Genomic DNA, 27,373 nt, shown 5'->3' on the forward strand with positions numbered 1-27,373 from the left:
ATGTTCCGTTATAACTACTGAACCATGCATCCAATTGACTTCATCCATGTAGAAAATACATACTTAATGGATATACTAATATTTATATGAGTGTTGAGCTCCCTAATAATAATGATAATAAATAATAATGTTAATTTTAAATACCCAGCGAAGCGGCCCAGTATTGCTAGTAATTTAATAAAATTTACCGATTATCCTGCTGTATACCACGTATTAAGGCGTATACGCCATATGCACAACGGTAAATTAAAAATACAGAGCGAATAAAAAACATGTGTGCAATTCACACGTGGTAGAAGTGAAACCTTCCAAAATTAAAATACAATTATCCTAAACGTCTTAAGTATATGTAAAATTTTGTCATTAGTAAATAATTGTAAGGTAGCGCCCTCTGTGAATTGATATTTTAATTTCACGTATAATCCTAAATTAAAATTCACTACAAGAGCTTTCATACACACGTTAGTATTAAAAAATCTCACAGATGGCGCTGTATTAAATAGTATGTATATTTCTGTCTCATTCTTTGCTGGCTTCATCCTACACATTTTTGTATTTGTGTCTCTTACCTGTCGTTTTTTCCGTTGCATCCGGTTTGAAATCACAACGATTCTAAAGAAGTTTTCACTTCAAAATGCCCCGACACCACTAATTTCGAGCAGGTAGAAGCAGCAAACCATTTGGGTGATTAGCAATATATTCGCTGTGGCTCTAGCATACTGGTTCTGGTTTTGACTTGACAGAATACTGGCCTGCCTTCGTAGGAAAAAAGACATTCATTCCATTAAAGGTATATTTCATTGGATTAAATGAATTAAATAATATACTATATTCGGTTGTACTGTTTTATTTCTCAATGTGTTTACAATAATTGGAAATTGAAATAAAATTAAGAAGTATCGAGTGACGAACGCATACATTGTTTCCGTGACACTAATTATTATCTTAAATCATATTCTAGTGCGACTATATGTGATATATTAAAAGTTACGAACTTTATAAGCATTTGATTGATTTAATAAAATACACGAATAAGATTTAGAAAAAACTACTTAAAAAATAATATGATTTAGTTAAATCGTTGGAGATTTATAATATTTGTTTTCATGAAATTAAATTTCAATGTAAACTCGCGGAAAATTTATAAGTGATCAATTTAACCTATTTTTTCAATTGTTTTTATTTACATGAAAGTACAGTACAATTACAGAATAAAAGGTGGAATAGGAAGTGTTAAATTTTATATATTATTTAAAATCTAAATCATATTAATATTCTAATACTCCTACATTTTTAATACAATTTCTAAAGTGAGCTTTGATTTTATCAAAAAACATATGATATGCTTTTAATTTTAATTTAATGAAACTTCATACATGTACAACAACCGTGTAAATAACAACAAAAAAAATATTACTTTTAATTTCCTTAAAGACACAACTAAGCAATAACAATTTACATATAATATAATTACAAATTCATTTTAATTATCATATAAAAATCGATATTACACAAATTAATTTGCAATCAATTACAAACGAAAACTTTGGTAAAAATTTAGACTAAATAAGATTTCTTTTCGATTTTCAAATCACGACTAATTAATGTATGAAATATTTTTTTTATTTCAAATAAAATCACTTCATTCTATCGAATTGCTGTATCAATAGTCATTAAGTAAAACGTCGCACGCATCACTGGGACATATTTAAATTTAAAATTCTAATAGTATTTTTATTTATTTACAATCTAACATTAATATGTACACAAAGAGTTTAGCTTATTTCACGAGAAGTGAACTAGGAACAAATATTTAAGTCACATTAAACATTTTTGAAACAATTACTGATTTTACGACAGAATCAATAATGTAGCTAAGATAACGTGATTAATAAATCTATTGACCTCAAATCGACGTATTTACAACGTTTATCTTTATGACTACAGCATTTAATTTTTACATTAACTTTACAATTAACATTCAATGTCATGTATTATGCCCTTACAACACTGAACTGAATTCAGAAGGGTCTTTAGTCTTTATTATATAGGTACACTTCAACAAGTACTAGTAGAAGTTAATATCTAATACGTTAAAGAACTGTTGGATTTGGAAGGTAGTGAAGGATTCTGGGAGCGCTATGTAGAGATGGCGAGCGGTGGAGGTGAGCACGTCACCTTTCCCATGAAAGAACGGATATCATCAAAGTACGCATCGTCGCGCTCCGTATCTGCAGAACTTGGTGAATCACCGCCTTCAGCCTCGTGCTTCTTCAAATGCCGATCGAGGTTTGTCTGCTGCCCGAAGCACCTATCACATAGCGGACACCGGAAAGGCCGCTCCTTGTTGTGAATGTTCCTCACGTGTCGCTGCAGATTCGACGAGATCGAAAACGAGCGCTCGCAGTATTTACATTTGTAGGGCTGCTCACCGGTGTGAGTGCGCAGATGTCGGGTCAGGTTGGCGCTGCGCGGGAAAACCTTCCCGCAGAACTTGCAGGCGTACTGATCCCGACCCTTCCTCGAGCCGGAGTTCAGTTCTCTGAACTTGGCGTACGCGCTCTGTTGCCGGTCCGGTCCGTCGGTACCCAGAAGGGGGGATAAAAAATTGAAAGGACTTGGAACGTAAGGAGAGTGTGATGCATTCAGGATAGACTCGGATGCGTGAAATGACGGAAATCTGGGGCGATACATCGCGTCAATGATGCTGTTGTGTTGAGGATGAACGGGCATGGGAAACGCAATTGACGGGGAGACCATCTGTGTGGGAGAGTCTCTCTTTGGCTCTACGCCCTCGACGTCCACATCAGTGGTGTCATTCTCGGGTGTCTTGCTTCTGGCGAGAGGACTCTCTGGTGGTGAATATGACTTGACAGAATTACGAAAGGAACGGTCATCGTTTTCCGCTTCTGATTCTTTGTCGCTCTGTTTCTTTGTAACGGACAAATCGAGAGGCTGGTCTGCTTCATCTTTTTTGGCATCTTCCTCCGCCTCAGAATACTCGGAAGCTTTATCGTCTTCCATTACATTCTTTGATAAATCTTTCGGTAAAGATGGAGAAGATGGTTTCACCCCCATAACTTCATTGTTGTTTAGTTTTAGTGAGAAGTTAAATGGAGACTTTCGTTTCATTTCGTCTCTTGTGAAATTGAATGGTACAATAGGAGTCTGCATTGCCATTATTGATGGATGCGTGGAAACTTCTTCAATTGATGGTGAAGACATTTTTGTGGATGTGCCCGGGTATTTACTAGGCGTGTTTCTATCAGAACTAGCACTGTCTTTCTTGTTCAATTCTGATTCAAAATCCTTCATTTTTTTCGCATCATCGAGGGACGTGCAGCTGTCCATGCTTTTGACAGACATTCTACCTTCTTGTTGTTTGGAAACTAAGTTAGCATTTGACATAGCAAGATCGTGTTCCATGGCCAATCTAGCGGCTCCTTGTACATTAAGGAATGGATTCAAAAAGTCAGGTGAATAAGCAGCAGCGGCTGCAGCCGATAGCAATGCTGGGTAGTGGGCAAACGTGTTATAATGCAACGGCAAAGTATGACCTCTGTACATTGGGAATGGATTGGCGTTATTTGCAGGATTCATCGCAACGTTTGGTAAAGGTGGAATCGGGGGCAGTCCTTGCGGCATCTGTCCTCTTAAATTTACGGATGCCGTGGCAGTATCGCAGAATCTCTTGTGCTTGGTCAGGGATGCGTACGATGCGAAGGACTGTCCACACTTGCCGCATTCAACCACTGCACGACAAGCGACGTGCATGCGTTTATGGCGGCACAGATTTGAAAACTGTGTGTAGGCCTGTAACGACACAACATATATCATTCACATAGATGCTCAAACTTATCTTTTATTCTGATTGCTTTATACTGTCAAGCTCAAATTTTTTTTTTTTACAAAATATTAGAACGCTTTCATTATAGAAGTACTTGATATATGATATATATGATAGTTATTTAAGTGTTTTGTTAGATAAAGTTAAGGAATATAAAGCGTTTAAAGATTTTGAGAAAGGCACCACCGCCCTGCCTATTTCTGCCGTGAAGCAGTAATGCGTTTCGGTTTAAAGGGTAGGGCAGCCGTTGTAACTATACTGAGACCTTAGGACTAATATCTCAAGGTGGGTGGCGCATTTACGTTGTAGATGTCTATGGGCTCCAGTAACCACTTAACACCAGGTGGGCTGTGAGCTCGTCCACCTACCTAAGCAATAATATGGTGATTATATACCCTGGATACCCTATATACCCTAGTATATAATCACCATATTTCCAGGGTTGCCAAGTAAAGATTAACAAAGCTGACCTTAAAGCAAACTTTGCACTGGAATGGCTTGACGCTGGAGTGTATGTGCGTGTGCTGCTTGAGGCCGGAGGAGGTAGCGAAGGTCTTGCCGCACTCGGGACAGGCGTGGCTGCGCGCGCCGACGTGCTGCACGCGGATGTGGCGCTGCAGGTTGGAAGGATCGGTAAACGCCTGAAATAACATCAGGTTTCGCGACACGTGAAATATTTACCGTTGCATTTACATTCTGCGCTTTCTTTATGTAAGTCCAATATTACGAGAAAAGACTTATTCTGTTTTTGTATTGAAACAAAAGGCTATTGGCAACTCAATGTGAGCATGATCGCCCGATCGAAACAGTTTAAGATTATCATCAAGAAAAGGATAATACGGCCTCTGTGATAGTAAACGCTTACCGTCGCTTATAGACTTTAGTAATATTTGGACCATAGCAAAGCTGTGAATGAATCCGTTTTAAATCCAAAGTATTTGGCAAAAACAATTTTTGATTGTATGAGCTAGTCTTTGACCTTCAAAATAACCCCGTTGAGGAACAGCACCCGAAATTACAAACTCGAAATCCCAATACATTCAGTAGCATGGTACCTCTGTGATGGGATCCCCAGAAAATTTGTAAATCCGACTTCCGACTAAATTCGAGGGCCCCTTTTGAACAATGCTTCTAAAAAAACTCTGATGATCGAATGATTGCGCATCTCCGGTACTTTCGACATATACCATTAACAGACTTTTCGTTCGGAACAGAAGTAAAGCGTACAGAAGTAAAGCATGAGAGACAGCAACAAATTACTTCACGTTAGGAATAAATGAAACACAGGCAACTGTAACTGGATTTAAACGGCGAAGTCGAGAACTACATCACACCTTAGGGCAGTTTTCGCAAGGATATTTCCTGATGTCGGTATGTGCGAGAGCGCGGTGTCTGAGTAGCAGCGCCCGTGAGCTGTACGAGCGGTTGCAGAGCTCGCAGTGGAAGGCACCGGCCGGCTGACCGTGACGCTGGATCAGATGCTGGTCGAGCCTGGAACAAACATTCATATCACTAAATCAGAGCCGCTTTTGATTATTTTTTTGGAACGAAGTTCCTTATGGACGATGCGGAAGGGTACCCTAACCGGGGAAAAACGTCCGTAACGTAAGATTTTTATTACTAATGCACACAGTGTACGACTTAACTTTGTAATAACGTACAAAAAATAACATGTTTTTTATCATTCATTGACCACGATCTCAGAGCGTTCGTTTGCGCAATACACTAACTCTTATGCAAACAACCGTGAATGAAGTGTACCACAATAAGTTCGCACATTACCGAATGACCGGGGGTTGTTGCGAAACCTCCAGTTTTATTTTATTTATATCTCGAATAGAACTTAAAATTAATATTTTTATAATAAGGAACTTCGTTCCTATCCGGTGTCCCACGACACCACACATCTTTTTTTTTATAGCTTAGACTGATGATCAAGCTCACGGCCAAGGACGTTAGGAGGTATAGTCATTACCAGAGCCCATAGATATCACACGTGAATGCCGCCACCTACCTTGAGACTTGAGGTGTGTCTCAATTGCACAGGAATTACGCAAATTCTCATTATTTTTAGCAAGTTTAGTTTTTATAATAGAGTTGTAGGGACACAGTTTGTTATGTAAACAAAATTGTTCGTAGTCATAACATGCGGCTGCGCCCGCAAGCTGCGTTGCTTTTTACTTTTTAAGTTCAGTCGCGAATAAACGCTCCGATTAACCAGTTGTGTTATTTAATTATCTCACTTCCGATAACCCCCTAATTCCTGAACCATTACACAACTCTACAAAAAAAAATTCGTTCTCTGTCCTAGCGTTTATACTAGGTTTTTGCGGTTAATTATTCACAAAAACGAAAATAAAATACCTTTTTTTGGTATAAAGTTTGCTTTTGTGATAGTTATAGTAATAATACTCATTTTTAATTTTTTTTATAAATTTTAATTAATTTTAATACTTTCAAAAAAACCACGCTATGAGAGTGGGGTGTTTCCGTTTACATAGTACCACTAGATGGCACTCGAGTCATAAGCAACGATCAGACGTTTTGTACAAGCCCAGAAAAACTTAAAATGTCACGAAAGTGGAAATACGATGCTGAAGCATTTTTTTTCATACGTGGTCAATTTATTCAAAAGCAAACTGTTTCTTGCCATGTATTTTTTTTCGTCTAATTACGATCTAAAATACCGAAATTTTATGCTTCGCAATCAAAGTCAAATTTGGTGTTGACTCGTGTTATTGACCACTACCAATATAATTCCTAAAGAGTATTTGGTATGCCTGCATAGTGGAAGTCATTCGTGAACATGAGCTGAATACGTATTTTAGTAGAAACTTTTGGTACGTATCTACGAGATTCGAACGCCGACAAAGTAGCATCTTATGATAAAAGTATATCAACTGTCTTATCATTTAGGACACGACAACTTCTAACGGTTTAATTATTTATTTTTTGTTCATTTTGACCATACTATCAAATAACTTTCAATTTGAGTGCTGTAAAATTCAAATTGATATAATTTACATTTTCAGGTGAAAAAGCTCATTAGTGTGTAATTAAATTAAGCAAAAACGTATGAATGTACTTGTTTCATAAGTTCGCCTGGGTTCATTTTGAAACATGAAATATGGTTATGTGTGAAAACAATATGACATTGACAACTGTATTTGTTAAGATTCAATGCATTCGGAAACGAGAACGCATTGAACACCAAAAAATAACCGACGCCATTAATAGACTCGGACACGTTTCGCGACGAGATGGTCGGTCCATAGAACGCCTCGTTGTACAGGGAAGCGTTGATGGTACAAGACCGCGCGGGAGGCCACCAATGCGGTGGACCGACCAAATTAAAACTGCAGTGGGAGGTCCCTTAAATGAGTGCAGTAGAATGGCTTCGAGCAGGGAGAGATGGCGCGACATCGTGAGACGCATCAAGTCTGCCCCTTCCAACACTACATGACGATCACGACCACTCTGTCAAGAGTGACACGATTGAGAAGAAGAAGAAGAAGAATATCTTTAAACGAGCAATTATTGTATATATATAATCTAAATATCGGAAACGGCTCCAACGATGTTCATAAAATTTAGTATACAGGGGATTTCGGGGGCGATAAATCGATCTAGCTACGATTTATTTTCAGAAAATGTTGTTTTATTCGTGTTTTCAATAATTAGCTTTATCGATAATCAACTTACACATAAACTTTTTTTTTATTGAAAGAAAATAACAAATAATATAATAAAAGATCAATATGTAATTTGTATTTAAATATAATTTCTAAAAAAAAACAATTTATAAAAAAAAAAAACGAGCAAAGCTCCTCTAGTTTAAATTTAAATGAAGTAAAGATTGGCTCGCGAATCGAAAATTGGTTCGAAAGCTTGAGAGTCGTTAACTTTCATTGTGTTTGGTTAATTATTTATAATTTAGTGTTGGTCTAGTCATAAAATTTATAAAATATTGTCTAAATTGAACATAAAATCTAGGTAATACTAAAACAGTAAAACAAAATTATCTCGACTAAGCCCCATTTTCAATATCATAAGCCGATATAATGTTTAATTAGGACGTTATAAACGAAATGCGTTCTATAAACTAGTTATTGGTGCTCTATCAGCAGCTCATGCACTTATTATCACTAAGTATAGACTTCATTTACTTTGCCTAGTTGATTATATTTTACGTACGCTTAAAAAACCAGCCCTACTGTTAGAACTAGGAAAAAATAATCAAAATAAGTATTCGTTAATATTAATCATTTTAATAATAATTACCAAACTATAGCATAATTACAACGGACTGAACTATGACCCCAATCTCTTTCATATTTGATATGTTCAACCAATGAATTTAATAAAAATCACTATTTTCATTATCATTATTTTTCTCTTTGTTACCAGAATGACTAATAGCTTAACTTAATTTAATACAACAAAATAACAACAAAAATATACAGAAATCCAATTAAAGAACCTCACCGATAAACACAAGTTAAATCACTAGGGAAACAAGAAATTAAGTAAGCAGCAATATATGCATATAATTATATGTAAATAATATATAATAACTATGCTCCTTGTTTTCTAAATAGGGACAATCTAAGTCAATATCTAAGCCGTGACGACATCTGATGGAAAACGTGTATCATTTGCTAAACGGCCTCAGTGAGTCTCCTTGACGTAACTGGTCCGCCACATGCAACCCTTACAGCCTCCGGCGATTTTCTAATGCTACACCTGCTACAACACGTTTATTGAGAATAAAACAAAAGTTCCTGTTCCATTGCCACTTTTGTCTGATAATTACTCCGATGATTGATACATAAAGATCAGTCGACATCGAAAAAGTCATTAGCGTTCCTACAACGGACACGATGAGACACGTTTTCATTCTTACGGACGGTTCGCCTTTCGTCGTATCTTTTAATTAATCTGAGAAATAAAATCGGCCGTCCGTAATGTAAGAGTCGTTTACGTGCTGGCTGTCTGGTCGTCTATTGCGTATTCGTGCCGTCCTACACCTGACTGGTATTGCTAAGAAAGCTATTGCGTACGGTTCCGGATAGATGGTGGTCACTTTGGATTTCGATTACCTAATAGCTGCCTTTCAACGATTAAATCCCAAATATATTTTTTTTTGTTCCCATACAACCCACACGGAGCCATTGAAACTGAATACAAAATTTCTAAGTTTAAATATTACCAATTAATGATTTATTAATCATAAAAACTGTTCCACTGAACAAGTAGATATAAAGAAGCATAGAGCATCAATACTTCAAACTAGACACGATCTTTGGCAATGAAGAGACCGACTAAGAAGAAGAAGAAGAATGACAAAGAAAACTGCACTGCTTCAATTGCGTTACGGCTGTTTCACAACGAGCACATTTAGTTGAATCAATTCGAGATTTGGCAATATTTCTAACAATCGAGGCAGTACACTCATTTATAGTAGTTATTTAGTAGATTGGTAATCAAGGCACGCGCACCGGTACAACAGACCGCCCCGGGGCTCGCTTACAACAGCTCCCATCTGTCAGAACAATCTGCGGCGGCAACATCTGTTTTTTTTTTTCTTATTACAAACGCATACAACATCTAAGTAAATGTTCCTAACAGAGATCGATTGTGTACGGTTTAATAGGATGTTGCATAATTTACGTTTACAATTGAAAGTACGTTGCGAATTCGTTTTGTAGCTCATAATAAGCGTTTTGATTGGGACGTTATTGAGTGGCGTTATCATGATCGTCGCTCAGATTTAAAAAGGTTTTATTTATTTTTTATTTTTTTAAGCGACCCGTATTCGTTTGAAGGGTAGGGAGATATTTGAAATCTAGAGCTAGACGGCCCATCGGTGGCCCAAATGCTTGGAAGCCAAAAATACAAGGCTCGTTTTGCACAAAATTACAAATCACTTTTGATTACTTTAGTTTTTATTTTTATTTTTATTGCTTAGATGGGTGGACGAGCTCACAGCCCACCTGGTGTTAAGTGGTTGCCGGGGCCCATAGACATCTACAACTTAAATGCGCCACCCACCTTGAGATATAAGTTCTAAAGTCTCAGTATAGTTACAACTGCTGCCCCACCCTTCGAACCAAAACGCATTACTGCTTCACGGCAGAAATAGGCAGGGTGGTGGTACCTACCCGTGCGGACTCCCAAGAGGTCCTACCACCAGTGAATAAATAAGAAAATGAATAATTAACTCTTGATTGAAACAAAAATGGCCTCGATCTCTCTTAACTTCAACGATAGCCTGATCATTGCAATAATCTACATGTTCTCGAATTGATAACATCCAATGAACAACTTTCGTTAGAAGTCGATCCATTAAGCTCCACCCACACGAGCCACCAGATGTGCATTAAAATGACGCATTTTAATTATTGAATTATTTAATTCGAAATACAAAAACATACTCCATCGAGACAATATAATATTATTCGATGCAATTCAATGATAAAAAAAATCTGAGTAACATACTTTTGATACATATTTTTATCTACATATAAAGGTCGGTGTGTGTATGTCTCCTATAGATTCCGAAACGACTGGGTCGATTTCGATGAAATTTTGAGGAAATCTTCAAATTGCCCTGTGAAATAGCGATCGGTTCAAAGTTGTCTCAAAGACTGGGCAGCAAAGCCTAAGGATTCGACTAATTCAACAAACTTACTTATCGTTTTTTTAGTAAAAAAAAAGATGAGCTGACGAACATACATCCTACCTGAAGTAGTGATTACAAGAGGCAATCACGAGAAGCAACACAACTAAAATACCTTTATTTAGTCCTAAGATCGAAGACCCTAAGACCTTGGAAAAATAATCATTCTTATCTTTGATGTGCCTACAGCCTACCCTTGCGGACTAACAACATCCCCTACTAATCGTTTAGTTGATTGATAAATTAGCAAAAATTTTAAATAGATTGACAAAAAAAAGCGTGATTTTATTGCTTCGCCACGAATAATGAACTACCGACGAGTACGCTTACATTTTAATAATCGATTGTATATCCCGGTACAGCTAACAATCGTTTGGATTCCGTAGCTCAGTCGATGTTGCGATAAAATCGATATTGCTAACTCATGTACGATTTGTATCTGTCTTCAAGCTCTTCAGAAAACAATAGGATGTCTATATTAATTATTTTTAAAATGATTATTGTGTTTTGAATGTCTATGAGGATTTTTTTTCAGAATGTTTTCTTTATTCAATTGAAACTCAGATAAATCAAGTAATTAATATTAAGCATTATTTAACATCTCGTAAACATTTAGTTTTATATTAAATAAAATAAGCGTAAATTACATATAAAATCAAAGTTCTTTGTTGTCAGTTGTATTGTGTAAAAAAAGCATAGTTACCATTTTGATTTAGTAACAACGAAATAAATCTAATATTTCTTCAAGGTGTTTGTTTAAGTATTTGTGGCTTAAAGGATAAGACGCCCAGTGGATGGCGGCACTAACGTGATCGATGTCTATGAGCCCCCGACGACCACTTAACATCAAGTGGGCCGTGAACTGGTCCACTCATCTAAACAATAAAGGCGTCACAATAGTGATGATCAAGCGAATCTTACCGAACACAGTGCAGAACGTAAGAGTGATAAAAAATAAAGACAAGACCCAGAGTGAGAGTGAGAGAGGGAGAGAATAAAAAATTGTAATAAAAGAAAAAAAAGTTTTACAGTTTTCACATATCAATGATACTGTTTAGGTAGTTAAGATATGTGTATGATATAAAATTGCTCGTGTTTTTGCGGGTATAGAACCAGAGGAGATGAAGATCATACAATTAAGGGAAAAATAAAAATAATCATGATTATATAATAGAAGACAGAAAAAGAGGTTGTGGATGTCTGTTAATTGTCTAGATACGAACAATAAAAAATTGAATGTTAAATAGATATTATCTGACAACCCTATGGTGCACAGAAGTACTATTACGTAGTAGTAGTTCTAAGAAAGCTAAATCCAAATAAAAAAGGATAATAGTTAGGGGCAAGAGCACGAGGACTGAAACGGGTAATTATCTATCTAATCATATTTTAATTGTATGCGTCTCTATATCTCTTTGTATGTTTTTAGGAATAGAATTTTTTTTTTTTTATAGAAACCAAGAAAGCTTATAAACTGGCCAAAATTTAGCAATTCTGTTCATTAATCCAAATAACATAATATTGTAATGGTTTTTTTCTTTTTATGAATAAAATAAATAATAATAAAAATTCGTTATGGATTTATACATAGTTCTTGTAAAAATATTGTTATTAGATACCGACGAAATACGAATAATTTAGTGACGTTCAGGATACAACACAGAGCACAGATCGAAAGTCATGTTTGAATCGTTAAGCACTAGTGATGGCGCGATACGACTATGTGTGCATGTCGATAATCTCGATATCGTGCATTATTGACAACCCAACGCTGTTCTAATAAATATGATGACACACCACGAATGGCCGATGATAATCGTCACAAATAATGAATTCACGATAATTGTTTTTTCGTGACGAACCAGTAAGGTATGTTTATAAACCGATGCTCCATAAACTCTATTTAAGATTCACATATGTTGTATATAAATAATAATAATATCAGACAGTAAACACAATCGAAGGGTTAATAGTGATAATGAATGTTTTTGAAGCTTATTATGTCTTGCAGTCTTAATGAAATTAATCTTTCAGACAATAAGAAACCTAACATTTTATTGTATTCTGAAATCAATTAATGTACGCCAAAAATGTCACAGGTGTTGTTGGTCCCGGCTAACAAAAAAAATCATCAGTGTTTCTCTTGATATTAGATCAAATGGGGGTCAATTAGAATATTGGAATATATATATTTTATAAAACTAGAGGTCCCGCAGTAGTCGAAATTCGACTATAATTAATTGGAATTGTAAGTTTGTACACTATTATGATTGTATTTTATAGTTCTATAATCACAAATTTCGCCAAGGCTACACTAAAAAAAAAACATTAATAAAGACAAACAATATTTAATCTATTCTCAATTTGACCACAGACGTCAAGAACAAAAGTTTGACAATAAATAGTATGCATGCGTGTGTGCGTCAAATACATGGTATGTAGTGTGTGTAATGTTTTCTTTATTGATTTAATGTATCTTTTATGCATTATTTAAAAAAAAATTACCATTTTACACTTATTCTCTATATTCTCTATAAGTGTGGAAAATTTCATACTCCTCCGTCCGCGCAATTTTCGTAAAAAGGGATACAAAGTTTTCGCTTCACGTATTAATATATTAATTATTATGTAACTTGATCAGTCTGCACTTCTCTACGTAGAAAAATGTACTCTAAATCTTACGTCATTAAAGTTACTTACAGTTCTATATTAGCGCAAGGAGCGTCGCAGAAGGAACACCTTGGCTCTGTGTCTTCTCTGTCTTCTTCTTCAGTTATCGACTGGGAGCTGAACTTTTCGCTGGTCGCTTGACGATCTGAAAATTGCAATAGTAAAGTTTGGATCAGTTTATTTTCTAACTTTGATACTTTGAAACTTGTTGCATAAAAACAAAAAATCCTTAAAACCAAGAAATATTAAAATTACTGGTGTTAGGACCTCTTGTGAGTCCGCGCGGGTAGGTACCACCACCCTGCCTATCTCTACCGTGAAGCAGTAATGCGTTTCGGTTTGAAGAGTGGGGCAGCCGTTGTAACTATACTGAGACCTTAGAACTTATCTCAAGGTGGGTGGCACATTTACGTTGTAGATGTCTATGGGCTCCAGTAAGCACTTAACATCAGGTGGGCTGTGAGCTCGTCCACCCATCAGAGCAATAAAAAAAAATTTGACTGAGACCCGTAAAATTTCTAAATGCCCGCAATTAGTCAATATACGGACACTTCAAGACTTCACCTGAAAGTGGGCGGCGATATTCGCGTTATGATGCCTATGAGCTCTTCTCACTTAACACCATTAACTCGTCCATCGATCCAATATATAAATTAAATTCCAATAATCTGGCTAGTTCAAAGCCATCAATCATTACTATCTTGAATTCATGATGTATCATAAGTTAAAACAAAATAACATTGAGAAAGAAAATTGAGTTACAACAAAACGGTGTAAAGATTTTAAGTCGCCTCTTCAGGCATAAAGAAAGTTTGGTCATAAGCTATCCCATTCTCTGTGTTATTATCTGGATATGCTAAATAAACGGATTAATGCAACAAACCGCCAGTTATTATACTGAAGACTCGTAACAGGACACATAACTCATTGTAGATAGTCTAACGTATTGACACGTGTTAATTCGTTATTTATCGAGTCCCCAGACAAGAGTGCAGTTCGTTAGCGACTATGTAAATACGCGGCTACCAACACTATGTCTTGCTATCGGCGAAAATTGACGTGAAATAATGCTCCGATGCTGTATGCTGATGTGTTTGAATATTCAAGAGATCGGCGGCGTTAGCTGTCGAAGCTCTAACATCGCCTTTTTGAAGTTTCAAAGAGAACATAAATATGAAATTTCCGAAATCAGATTTAATTATGCTAAATTTAATCGTCACTAGAGGTCCCGCAGTAGTCGAAATTCGACTATAATTAATTGGAATCGTATAATAAGTTTGTGCACTATTATGATTGTATTTTATACGTCTATTATCACAAATTTCGCCAAGGCTACACTATAAAAAAATATTAACAAAGACAAACAATATTTAATCTATTCTCAATTTTGACCACAGACATCAAGAATAAAAGTTTGACAATAAATAGTATGCATGCGTGTGTGCGTCAAATACATGGTATGTAGTGTGTGTAATGTTTTCTTTATTGATTTAATGTATCTTTTATGCATTATTTTAAAAAAGATTAGCATTGTGCACTTTTTCTCTATATTCTCTATAAGTGTGGAAAATTTCATACTCCTCCGTCCGCGCAATTTTCGTATAGATATAGAATATAGATAGTTAGCTTGCTGTACTTATTTCCTTAATAACAGTTTTCGTTTTTATTACAGCACGTGTTTCAACTATGAAACACATTTAACTAGATAATTACGGATGTTTCTTTAAACGGTACATAACAACGCCCTCATACACACAAATACGTGTGTGAGTGTGTGTGTGTGTGTACATGCAGAGCCGCTTATCTCGCGCTGACAACGATCTAGCATCGAAGACGATATTTATGACTGCATGATCACGACCCAAACGTCGGAAGTACGAAATGGTTCGCATTGACACATGCAGAATTAATACAGTCACGACGAGAGAGGCCACGCCTCGAGCATTGTCTGACGAAAGCCGCGTCCGTGATAAGGCAAGGCTGATAACGTGATATCATCAGGGAAATATGAATGGGCGATGTCAGCATCGTGATCCCTGATATGTGAAGGAATTTGTCGTCGCACGGGAATATCATTGTCTCAGACACGTCGCTCTAATTATACTCTAAATTTGAATTATATCTCAAGGTGGGTGGCGTATTTACGTTGTAGATATCTATGGGCTCCAGTAACCACTTAACATCAGGTGGACTGTGAGCTCGTTCACGCATCTAAGCAACAAAAAAAAATAAAAAAAATCAACTTGTCATCAACAACAATCATTTATGTTTTTTTTTATATATTTCTATACCTATCTATCTGTCTATATTTGATAAGCAAGTTCTATGAAAAATCTTATCCGTTCTATCATCAATTTAGTTTATAAATAAATAAATCCTACCTAAGCTTCCGAAGATTCGATCGGTATTTTAAATGGTCACGTCACAGGAGCACTTCAAAGGTCAACCAAACTGTATATGATGGCACAAAACACTGAAGTGTTGGTTACAAATTATCAGGGGCACGCCACCCCCACCCCACCTGCGAGGTGAGGGTTAATATGCTCACTTGACCCGGCATTTGCATCGGGGAAAATAGTAAAAATCATTTGTGCGTGACTAATTCAGCGTATGTAGGTTTAAAATTTAAGTATGCACCTAAATCTGTTTGTAGATCACGATAATGCTGACGAGGCAGTAATGAATTGGCACACAAGCAACTTTTTTTGATTATTCTTACCTACCAGATACGTACCAGACATGATTTTAAATGTTCGAGGTAAAAGATAAAAAATAAATGTATGTAACTTCCTAATCTTATACCTTTAAACGAGCTTGTATATAAATATATATAATATCTGAATTTCGGAAACGGCTCCAACGATTTTCATGAAATTTAGTATACAGGGGATTTCGGGGGCGATAAATCGATCTAGCTACGATTTATTTTCCGAAAATGTTGTTTTATTCGTGTTTTCAATAATCAACTCTTCCCGACATCTATTGGCGAAGAATAATACTATTTTTCTTGATTGAGGGCAACTAACCGCTTTAAAGAAACAACAAGATGGCGTTATCAAAAAAAAATCTAGTCATCATCTAGTGTTAACTAAGGTAGGACGTCTTGTGAGTCTGCACTGGTGCACCATGATTGTGCCTATTTCTACCGTGAAGCAGTACTTTCGGCTTGAAGCGTGGGGCAGCCGTCGTCTGTAAAAGCCTTAGAACTCAAGGTGGGAAGCCGCATTTACATTGATAATGTCTATGGGCTCGGGTGACCACTTAAGATCAGGCGGGGCGTGAGCTCGTTCACCTATCTAAGAAATAAAACATAAAAACAGCAATTCGAAATAGAGTTAGAATATACGGGTATGCAATGCGAGAACAATAAGTGTAGGCGATGTAAATAAAAGACGAGATTTTACTGAGGTATGAGCGCGTCCGATTGTCGTTCGTGCGGTGCCGATGTATCTGCCCGACTGACTGTATTAAAAAATGTCACAGTTCTTCAGACCATCGTTGACGATCGGGTGCGCTCGTGTATTTATTATAGAAACAAACGGAATCACAATTAACAACGAAAACATGTACACTGTTATAAAACACAATTCTAAATGTAACCAAACAAATAACCAAAATATTGATATGTGTCGCCTACATCCTGCCTCCCTAGCGATAACTAGTTAGCGCTATAATCCCGTGGTGTAAGCAAGGCGACACGCGTCACGGGTCTACGCAGAACACCCGTGCGAGTACGCACGTCTACAATTCGGACACGTCCATCCCTGCCTGCCTGTGTCGCACTCACTACTCCGTGACGCCAACAACTTCGTTCGATATTGGGTTCGACAAGGATGACGTAATCACCTACCTGCAGTGACCTAGACTCCTTGTTCCATTTTTGTCGTGGCAATAAAGTTGGTAAATATTCTTTAAGCCATCGGGTCCAGAACATATCTGCCAGTCTTTGAGCCACTCGCCAACGCTTTCTTAGACAGAGATCAGTGTTATCGTACTTACCGAACTGTGGACTTGTTGATGATGCACCAATAAGAAAGTGATTGGGCGTGAGTGCCTCGGGATAATTGGGATCGTCGGATACATGTGTAATAGGACGACTATTAACCAGCGCTTCAACTTCAGCTAAAAGAGTCACCAAAGTGTCCGGATGAGGCGCACGTTCTTTTAAAATTACCTTGAGCGAAGACTTAATGGTGCGAATCATTCGCTCCCAGCATCCTCCCATCTCTGGAGCACCTGGTGGAATAAATCGCCACTCAACTCCACGTAGAACTCCAGCTTCTCGAACTGCCTCCGTGTCCAGCTCGGCTACACTACGCTTCAACTCTGCATCGGCACCTCTCAGGTTGGTGCCGTTATCAGATATAATTACCTGAGGCATACCACGGCGAGCTGCCATTCGTCGAAGTGCCATAATGGTGGAGTCAGCTGTAAGGTCCTCGGTCACCTCAATGTGGATAGCGCGTACTGTGAGACATGTGAACAGCATTGCATACCGTTTGTGTCTTCTGCGACGGATTGTAACTTCAAGCGGTCCAAAGAAATCCACCCCAGTATAAGTAAAAGGACGCCTATTGTGTTGCATTCTAGCAGCCGGAAGATCAGCCATACGTTGTGGCCGGGGTATAGCTCGTCTGTACCGGCAGAATAGGCAACGTGAGGCTATTGTTCGAACAGTTGGTCTGAGCTTTAATATCCAATATTGTTGTCGTAAATTATTTACAACAAGCTCATTAGCGCCGTGAAGGGCCTGTCTATGATGGTAATCCACCAACAAACGTGTGATCTTATGTTTTCCGTCTAGAATGACGGGTCTTCGAGTGTGGTATTCCACACCCACCACCTTATCAATACGTCCGCCGACACGTAAGATACCTGTGTCATCAATATATGGCGAGACTTGTAGTAATCTACTACTCGAGGGCAGTTGTTTATTTTGTTTCAAATAAGACAACTCAGTTCTGAAATTGTCAAGTTGACATTTCTTAATAAGTAGGTTTTCAGCATCCTTCATCAAAGTAATGTCTAGCTTGCAAGATTTACGCTGACATCTTCTAATAAAGAGCAAAACCCTAGCTGTGGAGCGCACAAGAGTGATCCAACTCGAGATTCTATCTTCACTGGGTAAAGAGAATTCCGAGGAGAGTTCGATCACCACATGAACAGATCGCTCTTCACTTATTACCTCCTCCAGTATTTTAGTGCGTTTGAGGTCCCTGGGCCATTGATCTTCAGGACGACGTAAAAACGAAGGACCTTGGAACCAGTCACTAAGGTAAACAAGTTGTGGTGCATCCTCCCGCGTGGCTATATCAGCCACGTTAAGCCCGGTTGGCACATAACGCCACTCGCTTGATTTTGACAACTCGTCAATTTCACCTAAGCGATGAGCAACGTAAGGCTTATAGTTTCTAGGATCACTATTTATCCACTGTAAAACAGTGCTTGAGTCCGTCCAAAAATATCGCTTACTAGGTGAAGTATCTTTGTGGTCGCGCTGTACAGTAGTCGCGAGCCGTGCCGCCAATAGCGCGCCTTGTAGTTCCAACCTCGGTATAGATATTGGACGCAATGGACTCACCCTACTTTTACTGGAAACAAAACAAATAAGTACACGACCGTCTGATCGTCTAAAACGCCAGTAAACTACAGCTGCATATGCTTTAGAAGAAGCATCACAAAAAATATGCATTTGTTTATCAATAATCTTATCAATTTTTGAGCACGAACCCTGTTGTACGTCAGAGTAACATTCAACCCACTCGTGCGCATTATTATAAAACCGTGGAATACGAAGAGTCTGTAGGTTTTGTAAATCATTGAGCCAACTTGCAAACAAAATGTGTTCCTCGGCGTGGATGTGGCAATTCCAATCGATTCCACTACGATGAACATTTTGAAAAATAATTTTGCCCTTTATTATAAATGGAGTAAGAAAACCATATAAATCAAATACCGACATAATTATACTTAACATTTGCGCCTTTGTCGGAGGTTCAGAGCCATTTAAAATATTGGGGAAAATTTTATCGAGAGCAATTTTAAATCCAAATGAATCATCGTTAGGATACCACATCAATCCGAGAGTGCGCTCAGTTGTATTTGTAGCTCCATGTTTGAACTCCATGGCAGTCGGTGCAAGCGCATCGGAGGGGATTGACTGCAGTACTTCCTTGCTGTTACTCGACCAGCGCGTTATTTCGAACCCACCTGATTCGTGAATGGTTGTTATCTCCCGGACTAATTTAATGGCTGTACCTTCATCGCTGCAAGAGTGTAAACAGTCATCCATGTAGTGATTATTAACAATCACGTCAACGGCTTCGGGGTATAAGTCCTGAAATTTGAGTGCATTTTTATTTTTAATGTACTGTGCAATGAAAGGTGAACAAGTCGCGCCGAATAATAAACTTTGCATCACACATTTCTTTACGTCTGCTTCCGGATTATCTTGCCAGAGAAAGCGAAGAACATTTTGATCTTCGTCGCGAATTTTAATTTGTACAAAAAAATCTTTTATGTCACCTATCAAAACTACTTTATTTTCACGGAAACGTAGCATGATTCCTAGTAAGGAATTATACAAATCGGGGCCCGTGAGTAAAAAATCATTAAGACAAACACCTTTTACCTTTCCAGCGCAGTCAAACACTAACCTAAGTTTCCCAGGCTTATTAGGGTTCTGAACTCCAAAGTGTGACAGGTACCATATGTGACTAGACCTCGAAAGTTCATTTTCCTCAAGTTCTCGAGCATAGCCGTTATCGAAGAGCTTCTTCATTTCGTTCCGGTATCTCTCCGCGTATGCATTGTCAGACCTAAATTTTCTTAAAATACCTGATAACCTGGAACGTGCGTATTCATAAGTGTCCGGCATGCAAAACTCGTCCTTTACGAACGGTAAACCTACCTCCCACTGCTTGCCGGTGTGACGCGCTGTCTCATCTAGAATACGTACCGCTCTCAAGTGGTCCGTATTTTCACGACGTAAAGTTGAAACTCCAATCGAGTCAAGTTCGAACGATTTTTTAACAAGATCGTTTAGTTCATTTAAAATACACGTATTTTGTGTAATCTCATCCGTATGAGTGAGATGGAATATATTGTGATTGTTTAATACTGTATGAGTGCGGCCATAGCAACCATGGATGGACCATCCTAAACGACACTTCGTTGCATAAAGTTCATGTTTATTACCATGTATTATTTTTAAAGGAGCTAACAAATAAAAGTTATCCTGACCTATCAATAGGCGAGGCGTTACACATTGTTTACAAACACTATCTTTTAAATGCATTAAATTTTTACACTTCATATTGTTAATTGTAGACAAGTTTTGTTTAGGTAATTTTAATTTATCTACTTGCCGAAAAATTACATCATAATATTGATTCATATAATAGCCACAAATTTTGGTACATATTTTAGGAGCATCAGATTGAAAAATTTCTATTCCAAAGGCATCAATGAATTTAATAGGACTAGACTGTGACGTCGAAAGGCCTAATTCCGAAACGAGATTTTTGTCGATCATTGAAACAGACGCACCGTCGTCTAATAAGGCAAAAGTACTCACTATACCGTTTGGTCCACTTAAATTCACTCGAACTACCTTGAGTAACACATCACATTGCATCGCAGGGTCGCACGTTCGAGTTTGATGCGGGACGTGTCTAAGTTGTTCGCTTGATGCATGCGAGTGAGTCACGGTTTCGCTGCGTGTCGATGATTCATCCTCGGCTACCAACGTCGGCTCCGCTCCTTGCTCGTCAGCTGTTCGTGTTTGTGTCGAAACCGGTTTGCTAAAGTGCAATAAGCGATGATGTGCTAAACCACAACTATCTATGTCGCATTCGGGCGCCGGGCAATTATCTTTTTCGTGTCGTTCCAACAGACAATTAAAACATAAATTATTAGATTTTACGTATCGCCATCTGTCTTTTCTCAAAGCCCTTTTGAACGGTCGACACTCAGTTAACAAATGCGCTGATTTGTTACAAAAATTGCACAGTTTAGTATGTATTTTACCACTCGTAGCAAGTACAGGTCTCTTGTAGTTACTCGGGCGATGTTTATCATAAAACTTTCTGCTGGGTAGCATAGTCTCAGGTTTTCTGGTGTCTCGCAACTGAGTAACTCCTACAACAGAAACGATTTCTGCCTCTCTCTTTAGAAAAGCTGCTAACATTTGAAGCCTTGCAGTATTTGATGAAAGCTTAGCATAAGCATAGTCGGTCCATCTGCTTAGCAATATGCTTGGTAGCTTAGAAATTATCGCTGCTGATAGCTCAGGACTACGCAGGTAGTCGTGTTGATTTAATGAATATAATGTTGCAACACAATTATTAACTTTTATGGAAAATGGTATGAGGTCATGCTGATAATTATTATTAGGCAATGGTGACAGATTTCTCATCTGCGATGTTAGATTATGAATAATAAGATCTGAATTACCAAACCTCAGTTCAAGTGCTTCCATAACAATGGCTGGTGAAGAGTTGCCAATAAGTAAGTCCATCACTGCCTCTTTAGCCTCACCTTTGAGTGCTCGACGAAGACGCCACAGGTTTTCACTGTTATTAAAATGACATACGTGGGTAGATTCTTCATATGCGGACTTAAAGTGTAACCACTCAATGCAGTCACCACTGAAGGTGGGCAATTCACGAGGTGTGGAAAGCCGTGTAAGTAAGCGTTCTTCCTGCTGGGTAGACGACGTGCTCATGATGTTCTTCAAAGTATGAGCAAGTTGCAGAATGCTGTCGACAGGAGGGCCCTGGGCTTGTGCGCGAATTGGTTCTACTTGTGGTATCCACGCTGCCTCCGTCGTTGCTGCCGCTTCTCGTAAGGGTGGTTGCTGCACATTTTGACGCTCCAACCAGTCGTTCACAACGGATTTATTTCGATCAGTGTCTTGAGATTTACTCACTTTTGAATGATGTCTTGATACACGTTCACCATTCATCACCGAAGTATGATTATCTAGTGCTAAATCATATTCGAGTTTCTTGTCTATAAGCTCCATTTGTATTTTAGCTTTTGCCTTTGCTGCTGCCAGCTCAAGCTGTTTCCGCCTGAGGACTGACGAAGACGTGGACACTGATGAGGTCGAAACCGGTGCTGTTTCTTCATTTTTTACCACTGATTTACTCTTCGTGGGTACTTCGTTCTCGCGATCCGCGAGCACATGAGCAGACGCACTTTCTAAGCGTTCACTCAATATTTCCCGATCTCTTATTGCCTTTAATCGATCTCGTGGTGGTGTAGTGAACATAGTTCTGGTGAGATTCGGCTCGATTGACCAAACAACTTTGTAGGCGATGTAAATAAAAGACGAGATTTTACTGAGGTATGAGCGCGTCCGATTGTCGTTCGTGCGGTGCCGATGTATCTGCCCGACTGACTGTATTAAAAAATGTCACAGTTCTTCAGACCATCGTTGACGATCGGGTGCGCTCGTGTATTTATTATAGAAACAAACGGAATCACAATTAACAACGAAAACATGTACACTGTTATAAAACACAATTCTAAATGTAACCAAACAAATAACCAAAATATTGATATGTGTCGCCTACAATAAGTATGCCAATTCCAATAGGAATTATTTAAAAATATTGTAATCTTTTAAAATATTCAATAAAAAAAATATATGTACATAGACAGCAAGATCGTAACGCAGAGTTAGTAGCCTTAGAGAAACAGCAATGAAAATCGTTGAACACTTTTGCTAAAAGCACAGCGAGAACTCTTTTTGTTGAATGTAGTTTTTAAATTTTTATTTCTTGTTTCAAATTTTGTAATAAAGGTTATAAATAATATATTTTAAGATTTTCACGTGTCGTAGTCATTACTAAAATTCGAGGGTAGTTAGCAAAATATGTCGTGGAATAACGTATTTTCATGACCACGAAAACATTAAGGGATTCGAAGCGTCAGAGATAACAATGAAAATAATAAATAAGAGATTAAACCGTTTTATGCCTTTTTGTTAACGCCATAATAATACAATTAGAGCTTTAAACAGCTTTTAAAACACTAGAAGAACAACAAGTAACAGAATTCACTACCGTCGATGTAACAAATCATTGACCTAACTCAATCGTTGCGCGGAATCATTATTATCATTATTACCATGTTCTGTAGATATTTTCCCATACAGGCCAAAAGACATAGACGACAAGGGGTGGGTGTAAAACGGGTGTTACATACGTTAAGTTTTCCCACGACGCCACCAGATGGCGTGGCCCGCACACCGTGACCGGTGACTTACCGATCTTTATAATGAATTTAACCCCTAAAACTAAACAGTGGCACCTGTTGTCTCGCATTGCCGTTTTTAATTTACCTCTAATCAAATTGAATCGTTCTTGTTAAAATGTCGCAATATTTTAGGTGAAAGAAAAAAAAAAGTGAGATTGCTGAAAATCTAATTGTAAAATGGGGTTCCTAATTAACATTCTTTAGTAGTTCTATAGATAATTTTCATGCGGTTGAGGAAACAAGAAAATATATAATTCTTTTACTTTCCTTTAAAATCGGAGTAGAATATGATATTTTTTTAAATAAAAACTTTAATGTTTAAACGAGTATTTATTGTGCACATCGCATATAATCAGAGCACAGGACATGTGTCCGCAGGCGCTATACTGGACACGTCAGGTGCGTTCGCACGCGTAAGTTACCGTTACGCCCTGCGGTGTGAACGGACTTCGACCGGTATGTGTTGTACTTCGTCACGTTCGCCTCCTGTGTGCTTAGTCCGAGTTTCTTAACGTTCGTAAAACTTAACTCAAATTCGTATGCAGTTGGAACAGCGCCCCTAGCGGCAAACGTAGGCAAACGTTCCAACTCTATAGAAATTTGAGTTAACTTTTACGCTATCGAGAACGTTAAAAAACTCGCACTCAGCACACTGGTCGCGATTTTAACAGCGGAACTCTCGACGCTTCCATTTCCAAAATCAAATTTATAAATTTAGAGCCAATGATGGAATATTGGAATTTAACAAAAAAATAACGCTGCCAACAGTTTAAATGTCAACAATACAATAATTATTAATAAACAAATAAAAGTAGACGTAACATTTGAACGCATTAAGATACTAATTGCAAAAGCACGATAAAAACTGATCGTCAATATCTTCCTGCAAAACTGTCAAATCAGATGGGTTAATGAACGTTTTTAAGACATCTCCAAAGGCTAATTAATATCCGCATTGTTGAAAACCGTCACCTTGATGCCAGAAATAAAAACATTGAACAATACAGGACGAAGATGAAAGCTTTGCGACACACCAGAGAGTAACAGATAACGGTCAGAGAGGGATATACATAAATTATTTATTTTATTACATAATAAAAATTAGACACGCTACGAAAAAATATACACAAAGCTAGATACTATCTTAGCCCGGGGTACTTGATATATAATCCTATTACGTGGAACAGAATAAACCATGTACCAGATTAATTTAGCAGAAAAGCGTTCACCGGAGGATTTCGAAAAAAAATAATTATCAAAATGAAATTTAGAAGTCACGATTGTAGTCTATTGTGGTAGAAATTATTCAATTTCGCGTGACATCAAGATAGTGTACAAATCTCTACACAAAAAAACTTTAGGACGCTATCAACCCTTTACTGAGGGCGGCGTTATTAAATTGAAATATTCCCATTTTATTGTGCGTAATATTTATTTGATTGTTAAATAAATACGGTACGCGGGCTGTGTGTCAGCTTAATGGAGGGTAGGAGCTATTATTATCGGTTAATTTTTTGATTAATAATCTCGCGTACGTTGCGATTCCACGATGGCTTTTATTATGTCTCTTGCATTGTTGTGAACAATAGTTATGGCCACTGTTTGATCTAAATCAGCCTCGTATTAGTTTTGCAGAAAAAATAATTTATTTCGCTACTTTTTTTTTCTGTATATTTCGTTACTTTATACTATATTGAGTTCACGATTATGTCGACACTTGAAATAAAATGGCCATAGTTCACGAAAGCTGTAGCGTTTCTTTTTTAATTATTGCTAAAAAAAATCCAAAATCAGTCTAGGGGTCAAATCTGCCCACCTTTGTCTCTTTCACTCGATAATTAATATACTTATAGAAAATCGAAAAAAAAACATAATGGCATAGCGAGATAAGACGGCTTTTACACGTAACAATGGTGCGTGCGTCGCGTCCGACAAAGCTACGTCATCAATTTTAATCTGTACGACAATTGCGCGATGACAAATGTCAGAACGGGCGACACTCATTCATTACGCGCACGAATGCACGCGGCCCATACGTTAACGCAACGGCTAATAAAGGGTTAACTTTATATTATTGTTGTTGCAGACGACAGGAGACGAATTGATATGATGTGTTTTCTTTTTTTTTTCTTAATAATATTCGATATTTTGAAAACATATTCGCACAGAGAATGGAACAACACTAAAATTTTACATTAATTAAAAATTGTGTCCAGAAATAAAAAGCCGTTATGTTGTATCGGGTTGTGAATTTTATGAATTGATTTTTCAAATGTTATTTCTAAATGTGTAAATGTATTGATTCGTAATAATGTACCTAAATTTGTGTGAAGCGCTTATGTATTCTGATTTAGGGGATAGAATGGCTGTAATCCCAATAAAAGTTTGCGACTTTGACACTATATTATGTTAAGTTGGCGAGCGCACTCAAAATAATCCATATGAACTCCTTTTTTTAAACCATAACCTAATATTCAAACATTGATTATTATAGCTTTATCACGAAGAGACGGAACAAAGTGATTTCTAAATCCAAATCTACCTATCCACTTTCAATTATTGTTATTGGCCTACGTTTCTACTTTCGTTCATTTAAATTCAAAAAAAACATAATCGGACTGAATATTAACCGAATATTTATGCAATACAAATGTCACATACTTCGAATACCTAACGACCGGTCTAGACTGCTTCATTGTTGTGATTTAGCTTTTTGACCTTACAAAAACTCACTGAATACATTTTTGAAATCATTGCGCATTTGTTGCGTAACGCAATAAAAATAATGTATCTGATTTAAATCATTGTGGCCCTAGTGCTGGCTTCATTACAAAAAATAAAAATTAATTATGAATACTTACTACAGCATATAGATATCACAAAATAAATTACGTTCTCTACTTTGAGACATGAGGTTAAAAGTCTCAACCTGATTATACAAAGTTATGCCACACTCCGAACCGGAATGCGCAAACGCCTTCCGGCGAAAATTGATTTAGTGGTGCAATCCATATATGCATAGTCAGTACTACAAAAATTAGAACGAGCATATGAAGAATTTGGGAAGGCAAAGGCAGTTGAAGATGGGATACGGCAAGTGCTTCTAAGGATGCATGTGTATCGTCCGACCTGTCAAGTTTTAGCAATGATTATCATTTGAAAATCGAGATCATTATTTCTTCGAATACAATGTTAAGATTGATATGTATAATCAAATTAATCTCAACATATCCATCATGTTCATTATAAAATAGGCTTTCGGGCCTCCCTGTGATATCTATAAATCTAGTATTGGATTGGATTGTAATAAAAAAAATTAAATGGTGTTTTTTTTTCGTGAATTTATTCCCTAAATGGACCTTATTGCGAAAGATACGTATTATAATACGAACTATTCCAAAAATACACTATGATAATGATGATGAGATAATGTTTTTGCGTCTAGATTCGGAATTTATTATTCTGAGTTACACATTTCTGAGCAATAGGTTTATAGTTTTTATTGCGGCGATGACTAAAATTCAATTGTCATAATTTGTTATATGTTTCTACTCCTGGTCTACAGATGTGGCAACCGCGTCTGAATTTATAAGTTCAATAAAATAATTTACGGCGATTTCGCCTCAATTTAGTTATTTCTTTAAAATATTTTATAGTTTTTGCGAGAGAGAAAAAAGAGAAAAAAATAACGTTTCAAAAAGGTTTCTAATATTGAATTCGTAAATATTTTCAGAATATGTATAAATAAATCATTATCCGTTTTAATATTTAAAATATCCGGATTTATATACAGTTGAATAGCTGTTCAATACCTTATCACCAAATCGTAGAAACAACATATGAATAGTTCAATCTCTTTTCGCTTTCACCCAATCAGTTTATCGTGCGCGATACGTCAGCTGCTTTAGAGAATC

General features: G+C 37.2%; 1 protein-coding gene across 3 annotated transcripts in view; it reads right to left on the bottom strand.

Annotated features, from left to right (window-relative positions):
• Nucleotides 1-831: 831 nt before the first annotated feature.
• The window catches only part of LOC114248966 (transcription factor hamlet), a 59,239-nt gene continuing 32,697 nt past the window's right edge, over nucleotides 832-27,373 (bottom strand). For 2 of the 3 annotated variants that reach the window (XM_089740062.1, XM_089740061.1), the window contains exons 5-8: nucleotides 13,227-13,341; nucleotides 5,182-5,338; nucleotides 4,318-4,488; nucleotides 832-3,813 (exon numbers count right to left, since the gene is read on the bottom strand). In XM_089740062.1, the coding sequence (XP_089596188.1) occupies nucleotides 2,140-3,813; nucleotides 4,318-4,488; nucleotides 5,182-5,338; nucleotides 13,227-13,341 (2,117 nt within the window). In that variant the 3' untranslated portion in view covers nucleotides 832-2,139. The remainder of the gene's footprint in view (nucleotides 3,814-4,317; nucleotides 4,489-5,181; nucleotides 5,339-13,226; nucleotides 13,342-27,373) is intronic. The other variant, XM_089740063.1, reaches the window with a different exon arrangement.

This window comes from Bombyx mandarina, chromosome 03 (genome assembly GCF_030267445.1).
Source record: "Bombyx mandarina strain Sakado chromosome 03, ASM3026744v2".
NCBI classification, from domain to species: Eukaryota; Metazoa; Arthropoda; class Insecta; order Lepidoptera; family Bombycidae; genus Bombyx; species Bombyx mandarina.